Here is a 19,002-nt window from a genome sequence, read left to right as displayed (position 1 = left end):
GTTTGTTGTACAACCAAAACAGCAGAATTCAGAAAATGACATCCTTGTACCGATTGACAATAATAGCCTTGGCGCAGAAAAGGCACTGGGCAATTACTTCACCTATCCGCTAGTGATGGAGTGTAGTTTGCTCGAACACCACGTTGACCTTATGCTCGTGTACAAAGCAGATATACTTGTGGAGCGTCAACTTCAAGGTTTATGCTCTCAATTTGAACAAGTTGTGTCACAGCTTCTTGAACAATACGACAGTCTCCTCGGCCATGTCTCTCTGACAAATGACTGGGACGTAAACTTTGCTCGTTCTGCTAATTGTGACGAGCCCGTTGCAGTCAACGAATGCATCCACCACCTTATTGAACAGCGCGCACGAAGGCACCCCAACTCCATTGCCATTAATGCTTGGGATGGTCAATTCACATATTCTGAAATGGATGATGCTGCTAATAGATTGGCTAATCATCTCGTTGGCAATCTTGGCGTGCAAGTGGGCGATCTTGTCCTTGTATGCTTTGACAAGTCTTCACTGTTCATTATCGCAACTTTAGCCATCAACAAAAGCGGCGCAGCCTGGGTGCCACTTGATCCATCACACCCGGCAGCGCGTCATCAATCAATTGTCAGTCAGACAGGGGCACGCCTAGCACTCTGTTCGCCTACTAATGCCTCGAAATGCCTCGGCCTGGTGTCAAATATCCTTGAGGTAACACCTAAACTTAACACAGAGCTTGCGTCAAACAAGTCCAACGAGACCAAACTAGCTGTGGCTGTTAGCTCCCAAGACATTGCCTATGTAATCTTTACATCTGGGTCGACTGGCACGCCGAAGGGCGTGGTTATTCAGCACAACTCTCTTAGCAGTAGTCTAACTGCCCTTCGCAACCGACTCGGCATTGATGCCAACACAAGAATGCTTCAATTTGCTTCCTATGTGTTTGACGCTTCAGTTGCCGAAATTCTAGCCACTCTTTTAGCCGGCGGCTGCGTGTGTGTGCCTTCATGGGCTACACAGATGACCTCACTTGCGGCCTATATACAGGATACCAAGGTCACATGTTCCATCTTAACCCCCTCAGTCGCCAGAACCGTTATTCCTGAAACTGTTTCATGTCTTACAACTCTTGTCTTGGGCGGAGAAGCAACTAGCAGAGATGTATTCGAGAAATGGTTTGGAAAATTGCGCCTTTTCAACGCCTGGGGCCCTGCTGAAACCATAGTGGCTGCTACGATTCATGAATGGAAGTCTCTAAGTGAGTCCCATCTCACGATTGGCCGGCCTATAGCAGCCTATTGCTGCTGGATTGTGGACCCCAACGACCCTCAAAAACTGGCGCCCATAGGTACACTTGGCGAGATCGTTATCCAGGGACCAGCGTTGATGCGAGGATATCTCGCAGATCCGGAAAAGACAGCGTCTGCTGTTGTTAGTCCACTCCCAGACTGGACACCTAGCCGCAATCTATGGAGCCGGTTCTACAGAACCGGCGACTTGGCAGTGTACAACCCAGATGGCACCATTCGGTATTCTTCCCGTAAAGATAACCAGGTAAAGGTCAGAGGTCTCCGCATAGAGCTAGGTGATATCGAGTACCATATCAGCAACGCGATGGATAATGTCTCTCAAGTTGCCGTCGATTTGTTGAATCGTGGTACTAGCACAGTCTTGGCGGCCTTCATTTGCTTCAGCGATGATACTCTTCCAGTTGGCATGGCAAATGATGAGACCGTACGGGAACTAATTGTAACGCCAACGTCCCAACTCACAGCCAGTATCAACACCTTGGTTGGACGTTTAAATGTTGTTCTACCGACCTACATGGTACCAACGCTTTTCATCCCTTGTAAAGCAATGCCGCTGGTTACGTCTTCCAAGTTGGATAGAAAGATGCTGATTCAACTTGCTGCCTCTCTCGACCAACAGCAGTTCGAACTGTATTCTTTGGCCCATGGAATCAAGGTTCCACCAGCGACTGATATGGAGCGCCGTTTACAGCAAGTTTGGGCCGAAGTACTAAATATGGCCTCTCAGTCAATCGGTCGCGATGATAGCTTTCTCAAGATTGGCGGCGACTCGATTGCGGCTATCCGTCTTATCACTGCTGCCAGAAGTCGTGGGATTGAACTTCTAATCGGTGACATTTTTAGTGATCCTCGCTTACTCGCCATAGCTAGCACGGCCCGACATGTTGAAGCAATCTCGGAAAAAACAAGCTCAATTGAGCCATTTGAACTGCTCAGCGAAGATGAACGAAATTATATCTTGACAGATGAGATGAAAACGAAACTGAATGCATCCGAGATTGAGGATGCTTATCCATGTAGCCGCTTACAAGAGGGCCTTTTAGCTTTGGCTGTAAAGCATCCGGGTAGCTACATCACAAGCTTTCAGTACCGTCTATCGGAGCATGTTGATATTGACAAGTTCCGAGATGCATGGGAGAAAACTGTTCAACTATGTGGCATTCTGAGAACTAGAGTTGTCCATCTAGCCGACTCTTCCATCCAAGTGCTTACTACTGGCGATGAATGGGATGATACAAAAGACATGACTCTAGCGTCTTATGTACAATCTACCCGGGAGATCCAGGTCACCTACGGATCCCAGCTCTGTCGGTATGCGTTGATACAAGAGAAGAAAGATGAAACGTACTTTATCTTGACAATGCATCACGCAGTTTTTGACGGATGGTCGATGCAAATATTCTTTGATACTTTGCACAAAGCGTTTAATGGGTTAGAGACTAGATCTCTCACGCCGTATTCTCGCTTCATTCAGTACACCATGAATATTGACCATGAGTCTGCTTCCAAGTACTGGACTGAGCAGCTCTACAAGGCGGAGAAAGCTTCATTCCCACCAACTAATGCAGGCATTACCAAGCGATCAGAAGATTCCAGGAGCGTTCAGACCTTTGTGACAGATATTGAGCTTCCTGATATCAGCGCGTCTGGCATCACAAGAGCGACTCTCCTTCGTGCTACGTGGGCTCTCCTCCTCGCACGATATTGCGATACCGACGATGTATGCTTTGGCACAACTATATCTGGCAGACAAGCTCCATTACCCGGAATAATGGATATGGCTGGGCCAGCTATCGCAACCGTCCCGCTTCGAGTTCGTCTGGACCGTCAAGAGTCGGTTCTCTCGTTCCTCCAGAGTGTTCAAGAACAAGCCCTCGCCATGGTGGAATTTGAGCAATTTGGTATACAGAATATACGTAAATTGAGTTCCGATGCGTTTGACGCCTGCGACTTCTCTAGTTTGCTTGTTATTCAACCCAAAGAGGCATTAGAGTTCGCCGGTGGCCGTGAAGGCGAAGATCCAATTCTAGTGTCCACCGATCAAGCGCTAGAAACAGGCGAATACACGCATCAAAATTATTTCAATTATCCACTCGTTGTTCAAGGCCATTTAAACAATGGATCTGCGCGACTTGTACTTATCTATGACTCTGAGATTCTGCACGAAAAGCGAATTGTTGCATTATCGCACCAATTCCAGCATGTTGCGAAAGAGCTAGCCTTGGGCATGGAGTTGAGTCTGGGCGCCATCCCAGTTGCGTCTTCCTGGGACCTTCAGCAGTCAGAAATGTTCAACTCAGAAGTGCCGGTAGCCATCGATAGCTGTTTCCATACTTTAGTGGAGATGCAAGCCGCCCGTACCCCTCATGCCACGGCCATCTGTGCCTGTGATGGCAGCTTTACATACGCCGAGTTGGATCGTGCGGCTAATCGGCTGGCGCATTACTTGATGGCTAAGCATACTGTCAAGCTTGATGAGATTATCCATGTGTGCTTCGAAAAGTCACTTTGGTTCTTCGTTTCTATTCTAGCGATTAACAAAGCTGGAGCTGCGTGGGCTCCTCTCGATCCGTCTCATCCTCAGGAGAGACTAAGCCAGATCATCAGGCAAACAAATGCTGTGGTTGCACTGACGTCGGAATCACATACCGAGTTATGCAGTGGCCTCGTACCGTTGGTAATCCAAGTAACGGCATCCCTAGACCAAGAATTATCTCATGATAGCTCAAACGGACAGAATGCCATTGTTACTGGCGTAACACCTTCTAACGCAAGTTACGTTCTTTTCACCTCAGGTAGTACTGGCGTTGCAAAAGGTCTTGTTATGGAGCATCGCGCTGTTTGTAGCAGTCAGATGGCAATTATCAAAAGGTTGAACCTTCATTCTGGCGTTCGAATGCTACAGTTTGCTGCATTTGTGTTTGACCTTTCTATTGGAGAGATTGTGGCGCCACTTATATCAGGTGCCTGCGTCTGCGTGCCGTCAGAGAAAGCTCGCTTGAACGATATTGCTGGGTTTATTCGTGAAACAAATGTCAACTGGGCGTATCTTACCCCTTCTTTCGTCAGGCTATTAAAGCCAAAAGAGGTCCCTGGCCTTGAGCTACTTCTTCTTTGTGGCGAGATCACCCCCCGCGACATCTTTGATACTTGGATTGGCAAATTGAGATTTATCAGTGGCTGGGGTCCGGCTGAAACTTGCGTCTTCAGCTCACTACACGAATGGAAGTTTGCTACCGAGTCGCCGCTGACTGTAGGCAAGCCAGTCGGGGCATTCTGCTGGATTGTCGACCCCAACTGCCCAGACCAGATAGCTCCCATTGGGACTGTAGGCGAGGTTTTGCTACAAGGCCCCACGCTACTCCGCGAATACCTTGGGGACGCTGAACGCACCAGCTCATCTGTGATAACCTCGCTTCCCCAGTGGGCGCTACAGAAAGCCCCACAGTGGAAGCGATTTTATAAATCAGGCGATTTAGCCATGTATAATCATGACGGCACAATCGAATTCTGCAGCCGAAGAGATACACAAGTTAAAATCCGAGGCTTACGGGTGGAACTCAGCGAGGTTGAGTATCGCATCCGTGAGGAACTGGAAGACGTTTGTCAAGTCGCTGTAGACATGCTCGCGACTGATAGAGGCTCTACTCTAGTCTCTTATATTTGCTTTAGTGATGAAACTCGAAGCTTGCCGGCCATATCAGACACCAGCATAGATGAACTGTTTACGTCTCCAACAGCTGAAATCCAGGCTTTGCTCGCTGCTATGGTAGGCCAGCTTAAGACGTTGTTGCCTAATTACATGATACCCTCTGTATTTCTCATTTGCAAATACATGCCGTCTATAACTTCTACAAAACTGGATAGAAAGACACTTCGCAAGATGACGTCTCTTCTGAGCAATGATCAACTATCGGCATTTTCATCGATTGACGATGAGAAGAGGGCCCCGGAAACAGAAGTTGAACGCCGGTTTCAGAGTATCTGGGCATCAATTCTGAACATTTCGGCTGTCTCAATAGGAAGAGACGATCACTTCTTACAGATTGGCGGTGATTCCATCTCAGCTATACATTTAGTATCTAAAGCACGAGCTGAGGGTCTTGAGATATGTGTGAAAGATATTTTTGATGATTCTAGACTGCTTGCAGTTGCTTCAAAAGCCATTCTTAGCGCCGGTGGTAGGGAGATGGAAGACGCCATATTGCCCTTTTCACTTCTACAAGAGGCCATCCGAGACGCAGCCTTAAAAACCGCATCAGAGCTATGTCATGTCCCCGTGAGCGCTATTGAAGATGCATTCCCATGCACATCTTTACAAGAAGGCTTAATGGCACTGTCTGCTAAGCAGCCTGGCTCTTATGTCGCCAAATACGTCTATAAATTAGCCAACCACGTTGATGTTCCACGCTTCAAAGAAGCCTGGTGTAAGACAGTCGAATTATGCGGAGTGTTACGAACTAGGATTATACCTATGAAGGATTCTGCTCTCCAGGTGATTGTCAAGCACTTGGTCAAGTGGGAAGAAACAACAAACGAAACTCTCTCCTCTCTTGTTCATTCACCTAGAGCCCTCGAGATGACCTATGGCGCTCCTCTTTGCTGGTACGCATTGCTTTGTGAAGCTGAAGCCAATTATTTTGTGTGGTCAGCACATCACGCCATATACGATGGATGGACAATACAGGTCATTTTGAAGGCTCTCGAAACCATCTACCGAAAAGTTGACGTGCCTCGTTTGCGGCCATACAATGCATTCATTCGGTATAACTTGGCACTTGATCATAGCGCTGCCGCTAGTTTTTGGAGCACAGAGCTGTGTGGTTCTAAACGCGCCGCATTTCCACCGCTTACTGGTTATTCCAACAGAAGCGACAGCCGGTCATGTCAAGTGCATCGACGAACAATTGCTTTACCCGGTAAACAAAAATCATCAATAACAAAGGCAACTATTATACGTGGTGCTTGGGCAATAGTCTTGGCTAGATACAGTGATAGCAACGATGTCACTTTTGGCACAACTGTATCCGGTCGCCAAGCAGCTGTGCCTGGACTGGAAGCAATGCCAGGATTAACAATTGCTACTGTCCCAGTTCGAATTCGCCTTGGTGGTCAAATAAAGGCCTCTGAATTTCTCAGTGGAATACAGAATCAGGCCACAGCGATGGTGCCCTTTGAGCAATTCGGAATTCAGAATATTGCGAATGTGAGCACTCACGCAAAGGAAGCGTGTAACTTTTCAAGTCTACTCGTGATCCAACCTCAGGAATTCTCTGGTGAAGACTTTAATGATGCAATACTACTTTCTGGAGATTCCGAACAGTCATTTACTGAAAATTCGATGCAGTCCTACTTTCAATATCCACTTGTTCTCGCTTGTATAGTAACAAGCAATAGCGTTGAATTACGCATTTGGTTCGATCAAAGCATACTTCATGAACAGCAAATTGTAACATTGTCACATCAAATCGAGCATGTTATCTGTCAGCTTGGCAAAGATGTTTATTTGGAATCAATATCTTTCTCCAGAGACCGGAATACAGAACACGCCGTACACTCTCAGCATCTTGCGCGACGCAATTCATTTCATGACGCTGAACAATATTGGAAAACGCAGTTGCAGAACTGCCAGCGGGCGACATTCCCCCCTATTTCCCGGGCTATAAGGGACTCGAAAGAGTTTACCAAATCCATTGATAAAGCGATTGTGTTGTCCGATATGCTAGGCTCGAGCATAACAACCGCAACGCTAGTCCGAGCTGCCTGGGCTCTCATCTTAGCTCGCTATTGTGAGATAGATGATATTTGCTTTGGTGTAGCCGTCTCCAGACAGCAGACAAATTTAGCTGGTGCAATGGAGACGGCAGGGCCAGCGATGGCCATAGTTCCATTTCGGATTCGTCTTAACCGAGATCAGCCTGTTCTTTCTTTCCTTCACGCTGTGCAAAGTCAGGCATTAGAAATGATTCCTTATGAGCAGTACGGATTATCAAACATTGCCAATTTGAGCGAGGATTCAAGAGAGGCTTGCAAATTTTCTAGCCTTCTTACACTTCGACATATGTATGCTGCAAACGAAGGATATTATGATATGGCGGTTTCCGCAGATATTAAAGCAGATGAAACCGCGAGTTCTGTCCAAACAGATCACAAATACCCTCTCATTGTCCAAGCACACGTTTACAACGGTAATGTCAAATTGACTATGGCTTACAAACCAAGTGCAGTGACGGACCATCAGGCTGAGGCGCTGATTCACCAGCTTAGCCACGTCATCTGCCAGCTTGTCTCGTCAAGCGATATCCCTATACGACAGCTAGCACTGTCCTCTGAATGGGACCTCCAAAAGTCCATTGAATCTAACCAATACGAACCCGAAATCTTCAACGCTTGCATTCACAAGCTCGTCGAAGCTCAGGCTAAGATATACCCAAATGCTCATGCTATACTGGCTTGTGATGGAGACTTCACGTACAGTCAACTTGAAAGCGCTGCAAATCGCTTAGCTCATTACCTCGTGATGAAATTTGGTCTGAAGCTCGGTGAGATTGTTCACGTCTGTTTCGAAAAATCGATTTGGTTTATTGTCGCAATTCTCGCTGTAAACAAAGCCGGAGCAGCGTGGTCGCCCTTGGATCCAAGTAATCCAACTAGGCGATACTCACAGATTATCTCACAAACCGCTGCCTCTCTGATCCTAACTTCTCCGACTACCACTTCCAAATGCGCATCTCTGGTAAAGTATGTGCTTGAAGTATCCTCGAAATTAGACAAGGCTCTTACTGCAGAAGGGACAAATGATCAACCGCTACCAGTTCCTGTATCACCAACAGACATTTCCTACATTATCTTCACATCAGGAACGACGGGCACCAGTAAGGGTGTTGTGATTGAACACAAGTCGCTGTGTACATCACAGATCGCCCTTGCTCGTCGACTTGGTTTCACAAATAGTGTAAAGATGCTCCAATTTGCCTCTTTTGTCTTTGACGCGTCAATATTCGAGATTTTCGCACCTCTTCTCGTCGGCGGCTGTGTATGCATGCCATCTTGGGATGAGCAAATGAACGATGTAGTAGGCTACATGTCTAAAGCTTCTGTAACGGCTGCATTTGCTACGCCGACTGTTGCACGCAGCCTAAGGCCAGAAAGACTACCCAACCTCGAGATACTTGTTGTAGGTGGGGAAGCTGCAGCGTCGGATATCATCCAGACGTGGTTTGGAAAATTACGGCTCTTTAATGCCTGGGGTCCAACTGAAAGCTGTGTCATTGCATCAGTTCACGAGTGGGAAAGCTCGGCTGACTCACCAATGACTATTGGGCGACCTTTTACGGGCCACTGGTGGCTTGTGGATCCAAATGATCCCAGACAGCTCGCTCCCATCGGATGTGTTGGCGAGATTGTCTTCCAGGGACCAACAATCATGAGGGAATATTTGGATAATTCAACAAAGACTCGAGAAGCTCTAGTCACTTCGCTTCCCAAATGGGCGCCTCAACGCGAAGTAGAATGCTGGAATCGTTTCTACAGGACTGGCGATCTAGGCGTTCTCAATGCAAATGGCACCATGGAAATTTGTGGCCGAAAGGACTCTCAGGTTAAGCTTCGTGGCCTTCGTATAGAGCTCCACGAGATTGAGTATCAAATCACGAATAATCTGCCCGGAATTCGCCAGGTTGCGGTAGATGTTATTAACAAACAAGAGACATCACATCTGGTAGCATACTGCTGCTTCAGTAATGATACGCTGCCATCGCGTCTAGCTGGTGCTTACGACAGCGAAGACTTGTTTATTCCTCTATCGGATCGCTTGATATCTCAGTTTCAAGACCTCATCATCGCACTCGCCGATGTCCTTCCATCCTATATGGTTCCAAAAATCTTCATTCCATGCAATTATATGCCGCTTGGAACATCGGCTAAATTAGATCGGAAGTTACTCATAGCTACGACTATCCTGCTTCACAAGGAGCAACTTGACGAATATTCGCTGGTCAATAGCAGCAAGCGTGCTCCGGAAACAAAGACAGAAAAGATATTGCAACAGCTATGGGCCGATATTCTCAAGATTCCTATTGAATCAATTGCGAGGGACGACAATTTCCTCCAAATTGGAGGCGACTCAATGGCCGTTATACGGCTCGTCTCTACTGCTCGTGAGAATGGCTTAGGTCTCAGTGCAAGGGAAGTGTTCAATGACGCTCGACTTCATCATGTGGCTGCCAAGGCTCAAACCTTGACCAAGAAGGATTATGATGTCAAGTTCATTGAGCCATTTAGTATGTTAACCCAGAGCCATATGGAAGCTCTCTTTACGCATTGTTCGAATGACATGACCACATTATTTGACAAGGCAAGAGTGGAAGATGCATATCCTTGCTCAAAGTTCCAAGAAGGTCTTTTGGCCCTAGCTGCCAAAAATCCATCTTCTTACATTGCTAGGTTTCATTATCGCATTTATGATGGAGTAGGTTTGAGCGAGTTCAAGGCTTCGTGGGAAAAGACTGTTAAAATGTTTCCGAATATGCGAAGTCGAATCACCCATGTAGATGGTACCTCTATTCAAGTCATTGTCAAAGATTATATTAATTGGGATTCAACAGATCATTTATCCCTAGATGACTATCTGGAGAGCCTGCGACACATAAGGATGGGATACGACTCTCCGCTCTGTCGCTATGGTCTAGTTGAGCATACCGATGGAATTCATTTTGTCTGGACTATGCATCATGCCGTTTTTGATGGATGGACTATACGTCTGATTTCCAAAGCCTTGCAAAGCGTCTATGAGGGCATGAAAACAGTTCAATCGCAGCCATTTTCGCGATTTATTCGATATACTCTAGACCTTGACCACCAGTCAGCAAGCGAGTATTGGTCTAGACAACTTCATAATGCTAAGAGGGCCACTTATCCGGGTCGACTGAGTTCCATGGATCAAGAAAGGGGCACAAATAACACAGGATATATGGATTTAGAGATGAGTGTTCCTAAGCCTACTGCCAGCATCACAAAAGCTACAATGTTGCGTGCTGCCTGGGCAGTTGTACTCGCTCATCGGTCTGATACCATGGATGTTTGCTTTGGCACAACAGTCTCAGGCCGACAGGCCCCAGTGGTTGGAATAACAGAGATGCCGGGCCCTATAATTGCGACTGTTCCAGTTCGCATTCATCTACAGCAAAGTCAAAGTGTACTGTCTTTTCTTGAAAATACTCAAGCACAAGCATCTGAGATGGTGGCATTCGAACAATTTGGCCTGCATAATATTAGGAAGTTGAACGATGATGCAAAAGATGCTTGCGACTTCTCTAGCCTGCTTGTAATCCAGCCAAGGCAAATTTTGTCACAGGGCAATGAAGGCAGCGAAGCTCTTCTTATCCCGCAATCTGATGACAAGGCAGACGAGGTTCTGGGAGGCTATTTTACATATCCTCTCGTCATTCAGGCTCACCTGCATGATTGTGGAGATAGGCTCGTTTTCATCTATAATAAGCTTGTTGTAGCTGAGCAGGAACTTGTCGCGCTTTCAAATCAGTTCAAACATATCATCACTCAGCTTGCTTCACATCCTGATACTTTACTGGAAGATTTGTCGACTACGTCCGATTGGGATGTCGAACAGGCTCTCAAATTTAATCCCGAGGTTCCAGAAATTATAGACGCTTGCGTACATGAGCTTATCGAGGCACAGACCCGTCGCAATCCATCGGCTCCTGCAATTTGCTCGTGGGATAAAAATCTCACGTATAGTCAACTTAACGAGTCAGCAAATCGTCTTGCCCAACATCTTGTCAAGGCATATGCTGTCAAACCTGGAGATTTCGTCCACGTGTGTTTTGAAAAGTCGGCATGGCACTTTGTTTCTATTCTTGCCATTAACAAGGCTGGGGCTGCATGGGTTCCCTTAGATCCTTCGCACCCAGAGCAAAGGCTACGACAAGTGATAGACCAGACGTGCTCTACGCTAACTTTAACATCGGTACACAATATCAGTCTCTGTTCGAAGCTCACTGAAACTGTTCTTCAGGTTGATGCCGCACTAGATGAGTCATTGGCCATGAAAGAAGATGGCGACAAGGGCCCAGAAATATCTGTTACCTCTAATTTTGCTTCATACGCGTTGTTTACGTCTGGCAGCACGGGCGTGGCGAAATGCCTTGTCATGGAACACCGTGCCGTTTGCACAAGCCAGATGGCTATTGCCAAAAGGCTCCGTCTGACCCCTCAGGTTAGGATTTTACAATTCGCAGCCTTTGTGTTTGATCTCTCTATAGGCGAAATCATTGGGCCACTTATTACTGGAGCATGCGTTTGCGTCCCGTCGGAGCACACAAGGCTAAACGGTCTGGAAGGTTTTATAAATGAACAGGAAATCAGCTGGGCATATCTAACTCCCTCGTTTGTACGCACAGTTGATCCTGACACAATCAATCTTGAGCTATTATTATTAGCCGGTGAAGCAGTTCCGAGAGATGTACTTAGCACCTGGTTTGGAAAGGTTCGCCTGGTCAATGGATGGGGCCCTGCTGAGACCTGTTGCTTTAGCACTCTCCACGAATGGTCTTCTATCAATGAATCACCTCTTATCATCGGCCGGCCTGTGGGAGGGTTCTGTTGGATTGTTAGCCCGGATAACCATCAACGTCTTGTTCCTACTGGCACTTTGGGTGAAATTGTTATCCAGGGCCCTACCATTCTTCGCGAATATTTGGCAGACATTGGCCGTACAAACATTTCAACTACATCCTCGCTTCCTGGGTGGGCGCCTCGGCCAGATTCGAAGCATTGGAATAGGTTCTATAAATCTGGTGATCTTGGGTACTATAACACTGATGGCACAATCGTTTTTAACGGCCGCAAGGACAGCCAAATCAAGATTCGCGGATTGAGAGTTGAACTAGAGGAAATTGAACATTACATACGCACGACTCTAGAGGGAATACGTCAAGTCGCTGTGGATGTATACGAAACCAACGGTGCCTATAACCTCGTTGCATTTGTTTGTTTTAATATGGATATGAGAAGCTTGTCAGACGAAAGCAATGTCGACCCAAATGCATTATTTGAGGCAATGACAGATGAATTGCGCATGCTTCTGACGATTATGCTGGGCGAGCTCAAGGTCTTATTGCCGCACTACATGATTCCTACATTATTTATTCCCTGCAGCTTTATGCCCTCAATTACCTCGACCAAGTTGGATAGGAACATGTTGCGTCGCTTCATGACTTCTTTGAATAATGATCAAAAAGCCACGTACTCTCTCCAAACTGCTCAGAAGCGTATGCCTGAGACTGACATAGAAATCCAACTGCAAGAGCTTTGGGCAAACCTCCTTAATATCCCAGTTGAGTCTATTGGACGGGACGACAATTTTTTGCAGATTGGGGGAGATTCCGTGTTGGCCATCCAACTGGCGTCCCGCGCCCGCAAAATGGGCATCTATTTTGAAGTCAAGGACTTGTTCGATGACCCAAGACTGTTAGCAATCTCATCAAAAGCTAAAAAGACTGCATACCAAGTTGAGATGCAGGTGGTACCATTCAGTCTGCTTTCTAACAATATTAGAGATGAAGTCTTTAGTGACGCTGTCCGTGAGCAGTGCTGCCTTTCTGATGAACAAGTCATCGAAGACGGCTATCCCTGCACATCCCTCCAGGAGGGCCTCATGTCTTTATCTGTAAGACAGCCAGGATCGTATATTGCAAAGCATCTTTATCGACTTCCAGCTCACGTTGATGTCGCTCGTTTCAAGTCAGCCTGGAAATACACTGTGGAACTCTGTGCCAATTTACGCACCCGCATCATCCAGGCATCAGACGGCTCAAGCATCCAAGTTGTCTTTAAACCGAGTTCAGTCTGGGAACCACGAGAGTACGATAATCTCCAGTCTGTTTGGAATCATGCTCGTGGACTTCAAATGACCTATGGGTCAGCACTCTGTGAGGTTGCCTTTGCGGAAGACGAGCAGCGAAATGCTTATTTCTTGTGGGCCATGCATCATGCAATCTTTGATGGTCTCTCCATGAAAGTCATGCTGAACATCTTGCATAAGACATATTTTGCAGCTGATATCCCCAAGATAACCCCCTATTCGCAATTTATTCGTCATATCCTTCAAATGAATATGCAGGAAGCTTCCTCATACTGGGCATCTCAGCTGCAAAATGCCAAACCGTCACGATTTCCCCCTCTGCACGATGCGTCTAGGAAGCCTGGTGTTACATGTTCATTGGAAAGGTCCATAGGCTTTGTTAACACTGACAAGCTTGGCGTCACTGTGGCCACTGTTGTTCGATCTGCCTGGGCGGTTGTCCTCGCTCGATACTGCGATACTGATGATGTGTGTTTTGGTACAACCATCTCGGGGCGCCAAGCCCCTGTTGCTGACATATTCGACATGGTGGGAGCGACAGTTGCCACTCTCCCTGTTAGACTCAAAATAGACAAACAACAGCTCATCTCAGACTTTTTGCAAAGCGTCCAAAAGGCTGCAGGAGAAATGACACCATATGAACAGTTCGGGCTGCAACGAATAATGAAATTGGGGGAAGATGCCTCCAACGCATGTCAATTTTCCAGCTTACTGGTAATTCAACCAATGCGCCACATGTCTTTGACTGGAGATACAGATTCTTCGCTTCTCACCACTGAAGAGACAGAAGGTCTGTCCGACTCTTTGGAAAACTATTTCACTTACCCTCTTATCGTACAAGCGCATCTCTACGACAATGACGAGTTGAAAATAGTAATATTGTACGACTCTGACATCTTGACTGATCGACAAGTACAATCGTTATCCAACCACCTCGGTCACGTCATCCATCAACTTACATCTAATAGCACTTTCAGTCTTCAGTCCATTTCGATCTCGTCTTCCTATGACCTTGAACTTGCTGTTGCATCCAACAGTGATGTGCCCGATGTCATTGATTCGTGTATCCATGAACTTATTGATAGGCAGGCCAAGATTGCGCCAAATGCACAAGCGATCTCATCATGGGACGGGAATTTTACATACCATCAGTTAATGGTTACTGCAAATAGACTTGCATACCATTTGATCCATGCTCATAACGTCCAGCCTGGCGAGATTATACCAGTTTGCTTTGAGAAATCCGCGTGGTATATAATCTCCATACTCGCAGTTAATAAGGCTGGCGCTGCTTGGGTCCCTTTAGAACCATCACAGCCCGAAAAACGTTTGCTGGAGATTTCCCTTCAAACTGAAGCTCGCTTAGCAGTGTCTTCGCGAAAGCACGCCGCCCTCTGTGCGAGGTTGGTTCAAGATGTAATCGAGGTTTCGAGTGAGCTTGATAGCGTATTGGCTCACTCCATTCTTGAGTCGGATGTGCCTCGAGTGGCAGTATTTCCACAAGATACTGCTTATGTGATTTTCACGAGTGGTAGCACTGGCACGCCAAAAGGTATGGTCATTGAGCATGTGTCGTTATGCACAAGCCAGAATGCACTTGCTAGGAGACTCAACCTCACTCCAACTGTGCGCATATTGCAGTTTGCTACATTCATCTTTGACATGTCAATTGGTGAAATCATTGCCCCGCTAATTTCTGGTGCATGCGTTTGCATGCCGTCTGAAAAACAACGAATGAATGGCATTGTGGACTTTATCCGGGAGCAACGCATTAATTGGCTTTTCCTCACACCATCCTTCGCTAGAACCATCCAACCTAGAGAAGTTCCCAGTGTCGAGCTTCTCTTGGTTGGCGGTGAACCCATCCCCCAAGATGTGTTTCTAACGTGGTTTGGGAGCTTACGACTGATTAGTGCTTGGGGTCCCACGGAAACGTGTGTAATCAGTGCCATACATGAATGGACATCTGCAGAAGAATCTTCTAGTGTTATTGGCCGTCCAGTGGGTGGATTTTGCTGGGTAGTTGACCCAGAAACGCCTGAACGTCTTGCACCAATCGGCACGGTTGGTGAACTTGCTGTCCAGGGTCCAACACTGCTTCGTGAATATCTCAATGATGCCCGTCAGACGGAGGCTTCGTTGATTCCTCGACCCAGCTGGGCGCCTTTACCCGGTCCTCATCATTGGAACCGATTTTACTTATCTGGTGACCTTTGCTTCTACAATGAGGATGGCAATATTGTCTTCAGCGGCCGCCGCGGTACTCAGGTTAAGATACGTGGCCTTCGTGTAGAGCTTGGTGAAGTTGAACATCACATTCGCGATAAACTAGGCGCCGCTTGCGATATCGCCGTTGACGCTATAACGACTTCAATCGGAACTACCCTAGTAGCTTTTGTCAGTTTCGATAGATGGCGACAATCGGATCCAAACGATGATTACGACTCTGATATATTCCTTCCTCTCGATTCTTGCATGCGGGAACAGTTTCATGGCCTCTTAAGCCAGCTACAAGCTATACTACCGCATTACATGATCCCAACCGCGTTTGTCCCTTGCCGGTATCTTCCCCTTCAGTCATCGACAAAGCTTAACCGAAAGAAACTCAAAGCCATGGCCTCTGCTCTTGATCATGAGGATCTTGCGAGATATTCTCTTGCCATGTCAGAAAAGCAAAGTCCAAGAACAGAAATGGAGACTCATCTCCAAAAGCTTTGGGCAAAGGTATTGAACATTCCTCTAGAGTCCATTGGACGAGACGATAGCTTCCTACAAATTGGCGGCGACTCCATCCTGGCCATTCATCTCATTAATGCCGCCTATGCTGATAATATTAAACTCGCTGTATCGGATATTTTTGACGATCCTAGGCTCTTAGCTCTTGCTGCCAGGGCCACCAACATCCAGAAAAATGATGAGATATTAAACATTCCGCCATTCAGTCTTATTGACAAGTCATGCAGAAAGCCACTCTTCAGCCAGGAGCTGCGGCGAAATTACGATTTTGCTGAGAATCTTGTTTTCCACGATTCTTATCCTTGTACGAAGTTACAGGAAGGCCTAATAGCCTTAACAGAGAAGCTTCCCGGTTCTTATGTTGCGAAATTTATCTATCGTCTCCATCCCAATGTCGATTTGCCTAGATTTCGCGGTGCATTCGAAGAGACGGTGAGGATGTGTCCGAATTTACGTACCAGATGCGTTGTTGCCGGAAGAGCAATGGTCCAAGTTGTCATTGAGAATGATATTGCTTGGGAGGAGCTACAATCCCAGGGATTGAAGGATTTCATGCAGTCAATGAACTCGCTTACCATGGGCTACGGTTCACGACTAAACCGCTATGCTATTGTTGAAGACAACGGCGCGGTCTACTTTGCTTGGGCTTTACACCATTCTATCTTTGACGGTTGGACAATGCGAATCATGATGAATGTATTGACTTCGCTTTATGAAGGCCGTATACCTCCGAACTTGATGCCCTATAATCGATTTGTGGAATATGTCACAAATGTCGACTGTGAAGCAGCAAGCAACTACTGGAGAACACAACTGCAGGGCGCTAATCGAGCCATTTTCCCGCCATTTTCCACCTCAAATAGCGGCTTTAGCTCCAGTCAAACGTTCACAAGACCGGTAGAACTCAATACGGCTTCCATATCGGTTACCAAAGCTACGATAGTGCGGGCTGCGTGGGCTCTACTTCTCGCACGATATTGTGATACGGACGATGTTTGTTTTGGGGCTACCACCTCTGGGCGACAAGCTTCAATCCATGGACTATCAGAAATGCCTGGGCCTACAATCGCCACGGTGCCTATTCGTGTTCAACTAAACAAACAACAAACTATAAGAGAATATCTTCAAAGAATACAAACCCAGGCTGCAGAGATGGTTCCGTTTGAACAACTGGGGCTGCAAGAAATTTCGAAGCTTAGCCCGGAAGCTGACGAGGCTTGTAAATTCTCGGCGCTATTGGTCATTCAGCCACTCCAGCATCTATCAGATGACAGAGATGCGATTATGGTACCAGTGGATGATGATGCTCAGGCAGATACCATGTTGCGAGACTATTTCAACTATCCTCTTGTCCTACAAGGTCATATTGACGATGAGCATGCCAATCTCGTCTTCATCTATGACTCAAAACTCATCTCTGAGCAACAAATACAGGCAATGTCTTGCCAACTTGAACATATCATGAGGCAACTAGTGTTGGAGCAAGAACTTCAACTCAACGCCTTGCCGTTATCTTGTAGCTGGGACCTCAAATTCTCACAACAGGTAAACGATGAATTGCCCGAAGTTATCCATTCTTGCATCCATACTCTTATTGAGCACCAAGCTGAGATTCGCGCAAACGACAAGGCCATATGCGCATGGGACAAAGAGCTTACATATGGCCAGCTGAATGAGACAGCCAACCGACTCGCCCACTATCTTATAGAAAACGGCGTGAAGCCTCATGATCTCGTTCTCGTTTGTTTCGAAAAATCCGTCTGGCACATCGTCTCCATTTTGGCTATTAACAAGGCCGGTGCCGCTTGGGTACCAATTGATCCCTCCCATCCTCTTCAGCGCCAAAAACAGGTTGCCAGCCAAACAAAAGCGCATCTTACATTAGCGTCGGAAAACAATGTCGAGACAGCCCGCCTGTTGACTTCCAAAGCCATTGTGTTGACCCCCTCTTTGGACATTGATTTAATAAGAAAGAGCTACAATAAAGACAACCCCAATCTTCAAATTTCGCCTCAACACGCCGCCTACGTTTTGTTCACGTCAGGCAGCACGGGTATGGCAAAAGGCCTAGTTATGGAACATGGTGCTGTGTGCACGAGTCAGATGGCCATCAGCAAACGCCTCGGTCTGGATTCGAGTATCAGGATGCTACAATTTGCGTCGTTTGTTTTCGACCTTTCAGTCGGCGAAATCATCGCGCCGTTGTTGTCTGGAGCTTGTGTTTGTGTGCCCTCTGAAGAGGCACGCTTGAATAGACTTACGGAATTTATTTGTGAGGTAGGCGTTAACTGGGCAATCTTGACGCCTTCTTTCCTCCGAACATTGCAGCCGGCCGATGTACCTGGTCTAGAATTATTGCTAGTCGGCGGCGAGGCTGTGCCCCGGGATATACTCGACTCTTGGTTTGGCAAGGTCAGGTTAGTTCTTGGCTGGGGCCCTTCGGAAACCTGTGTTTACAGTACACTGTATGAGTGTATATCGGTCAATGACTCTCCATCAACGATTGGAAAGCCAGTTGGTGCGAGTTGTTGGATTGTGGACCCCGAAGATCATAGTAGCCTTGCACCTGTTGGCACGATTGGCGAAATCCTCATTCAAGGCCCTACCCTATTGAGAGAGTACTTGGCTGATCCAGATCGTACCAATGCTGCCATTGTACAATCTCCTGGATGGTTGCCCCTTGCAGATGAAATACACTGGGATAGGTGCTATAAATCGGGCGATCTCGGATACTTCAATCTTGATGGAACTATCGAATTTTCAACTCGCAAGGACACGCAGATCAAAATTAATGGTCTTCGCATCGAAGCCACAGAAGTTGAATTCCACATCCAGCAGCTTTTGGCTGATGCCCGCCAGGTGACCGTTGACGTATTCAAGAACAATGATAGCTCTACACTTGTTGCCTACTTCTGCACCAACGACGAAGAAAAGTCACCAAGCATCCAGTCAAACATATCAGAAACGCTCTTTGTATCATCTGATGAGGCCTTACAAAATCGATTGGGGGCGTTGGTCGACGAGCTCAGTGTTGTCTTGCCCAAATATATGATTCCCACGTTGATCATTCCATGCAAATATAT

At 46.8% G+C, this 19,002-nt stretch overlaps 1 protein-coding gene across 1 annotated transcript in view; it reads left to right on the top strand.

Moving 5' to 3' along the window:
• The window catches only part of TrAtP1_007072 (putative Hybrid PKS-NRPS biosynthetic cluster), a gene marked incomplete at its 5' end in the record, with an annotated part of 35,499 nt that overhangs the window by 9,164 nt on the left and 7,333 nt on the right, over positions 1–19,002 (top strand). The window contains 2 exons of the mRNA XM_066113378.1: positions 67–9,584; positions 9,777–18,949. Of these exons, the coding sequence (XP_065969464.1) occupies positions 67–9,584; positions 9,777–18,949 (18,691 nt within the window). The remainder of the gene's footprint in view (positions 1–66; positions 9,585–9,776; positions 18,950–19,002) is intronic.

This window comes from Trichoderma atroviride, chromosome 3 (genome assembly GCF_020647795.1).
Source record: "Trichoderma atroviride chromosome 3, complete sequence".
Classification (NCBI taxonomy): Eukaryota; Fungi; Ascomycota; class Sordariomycetes; order Hypocreales; family Hypocreaceae; genus Trichoderma; species Trichoderma atroviride.
This window is presented reverse-complemented; position numbering and strand designations above follow the sequence as displayed.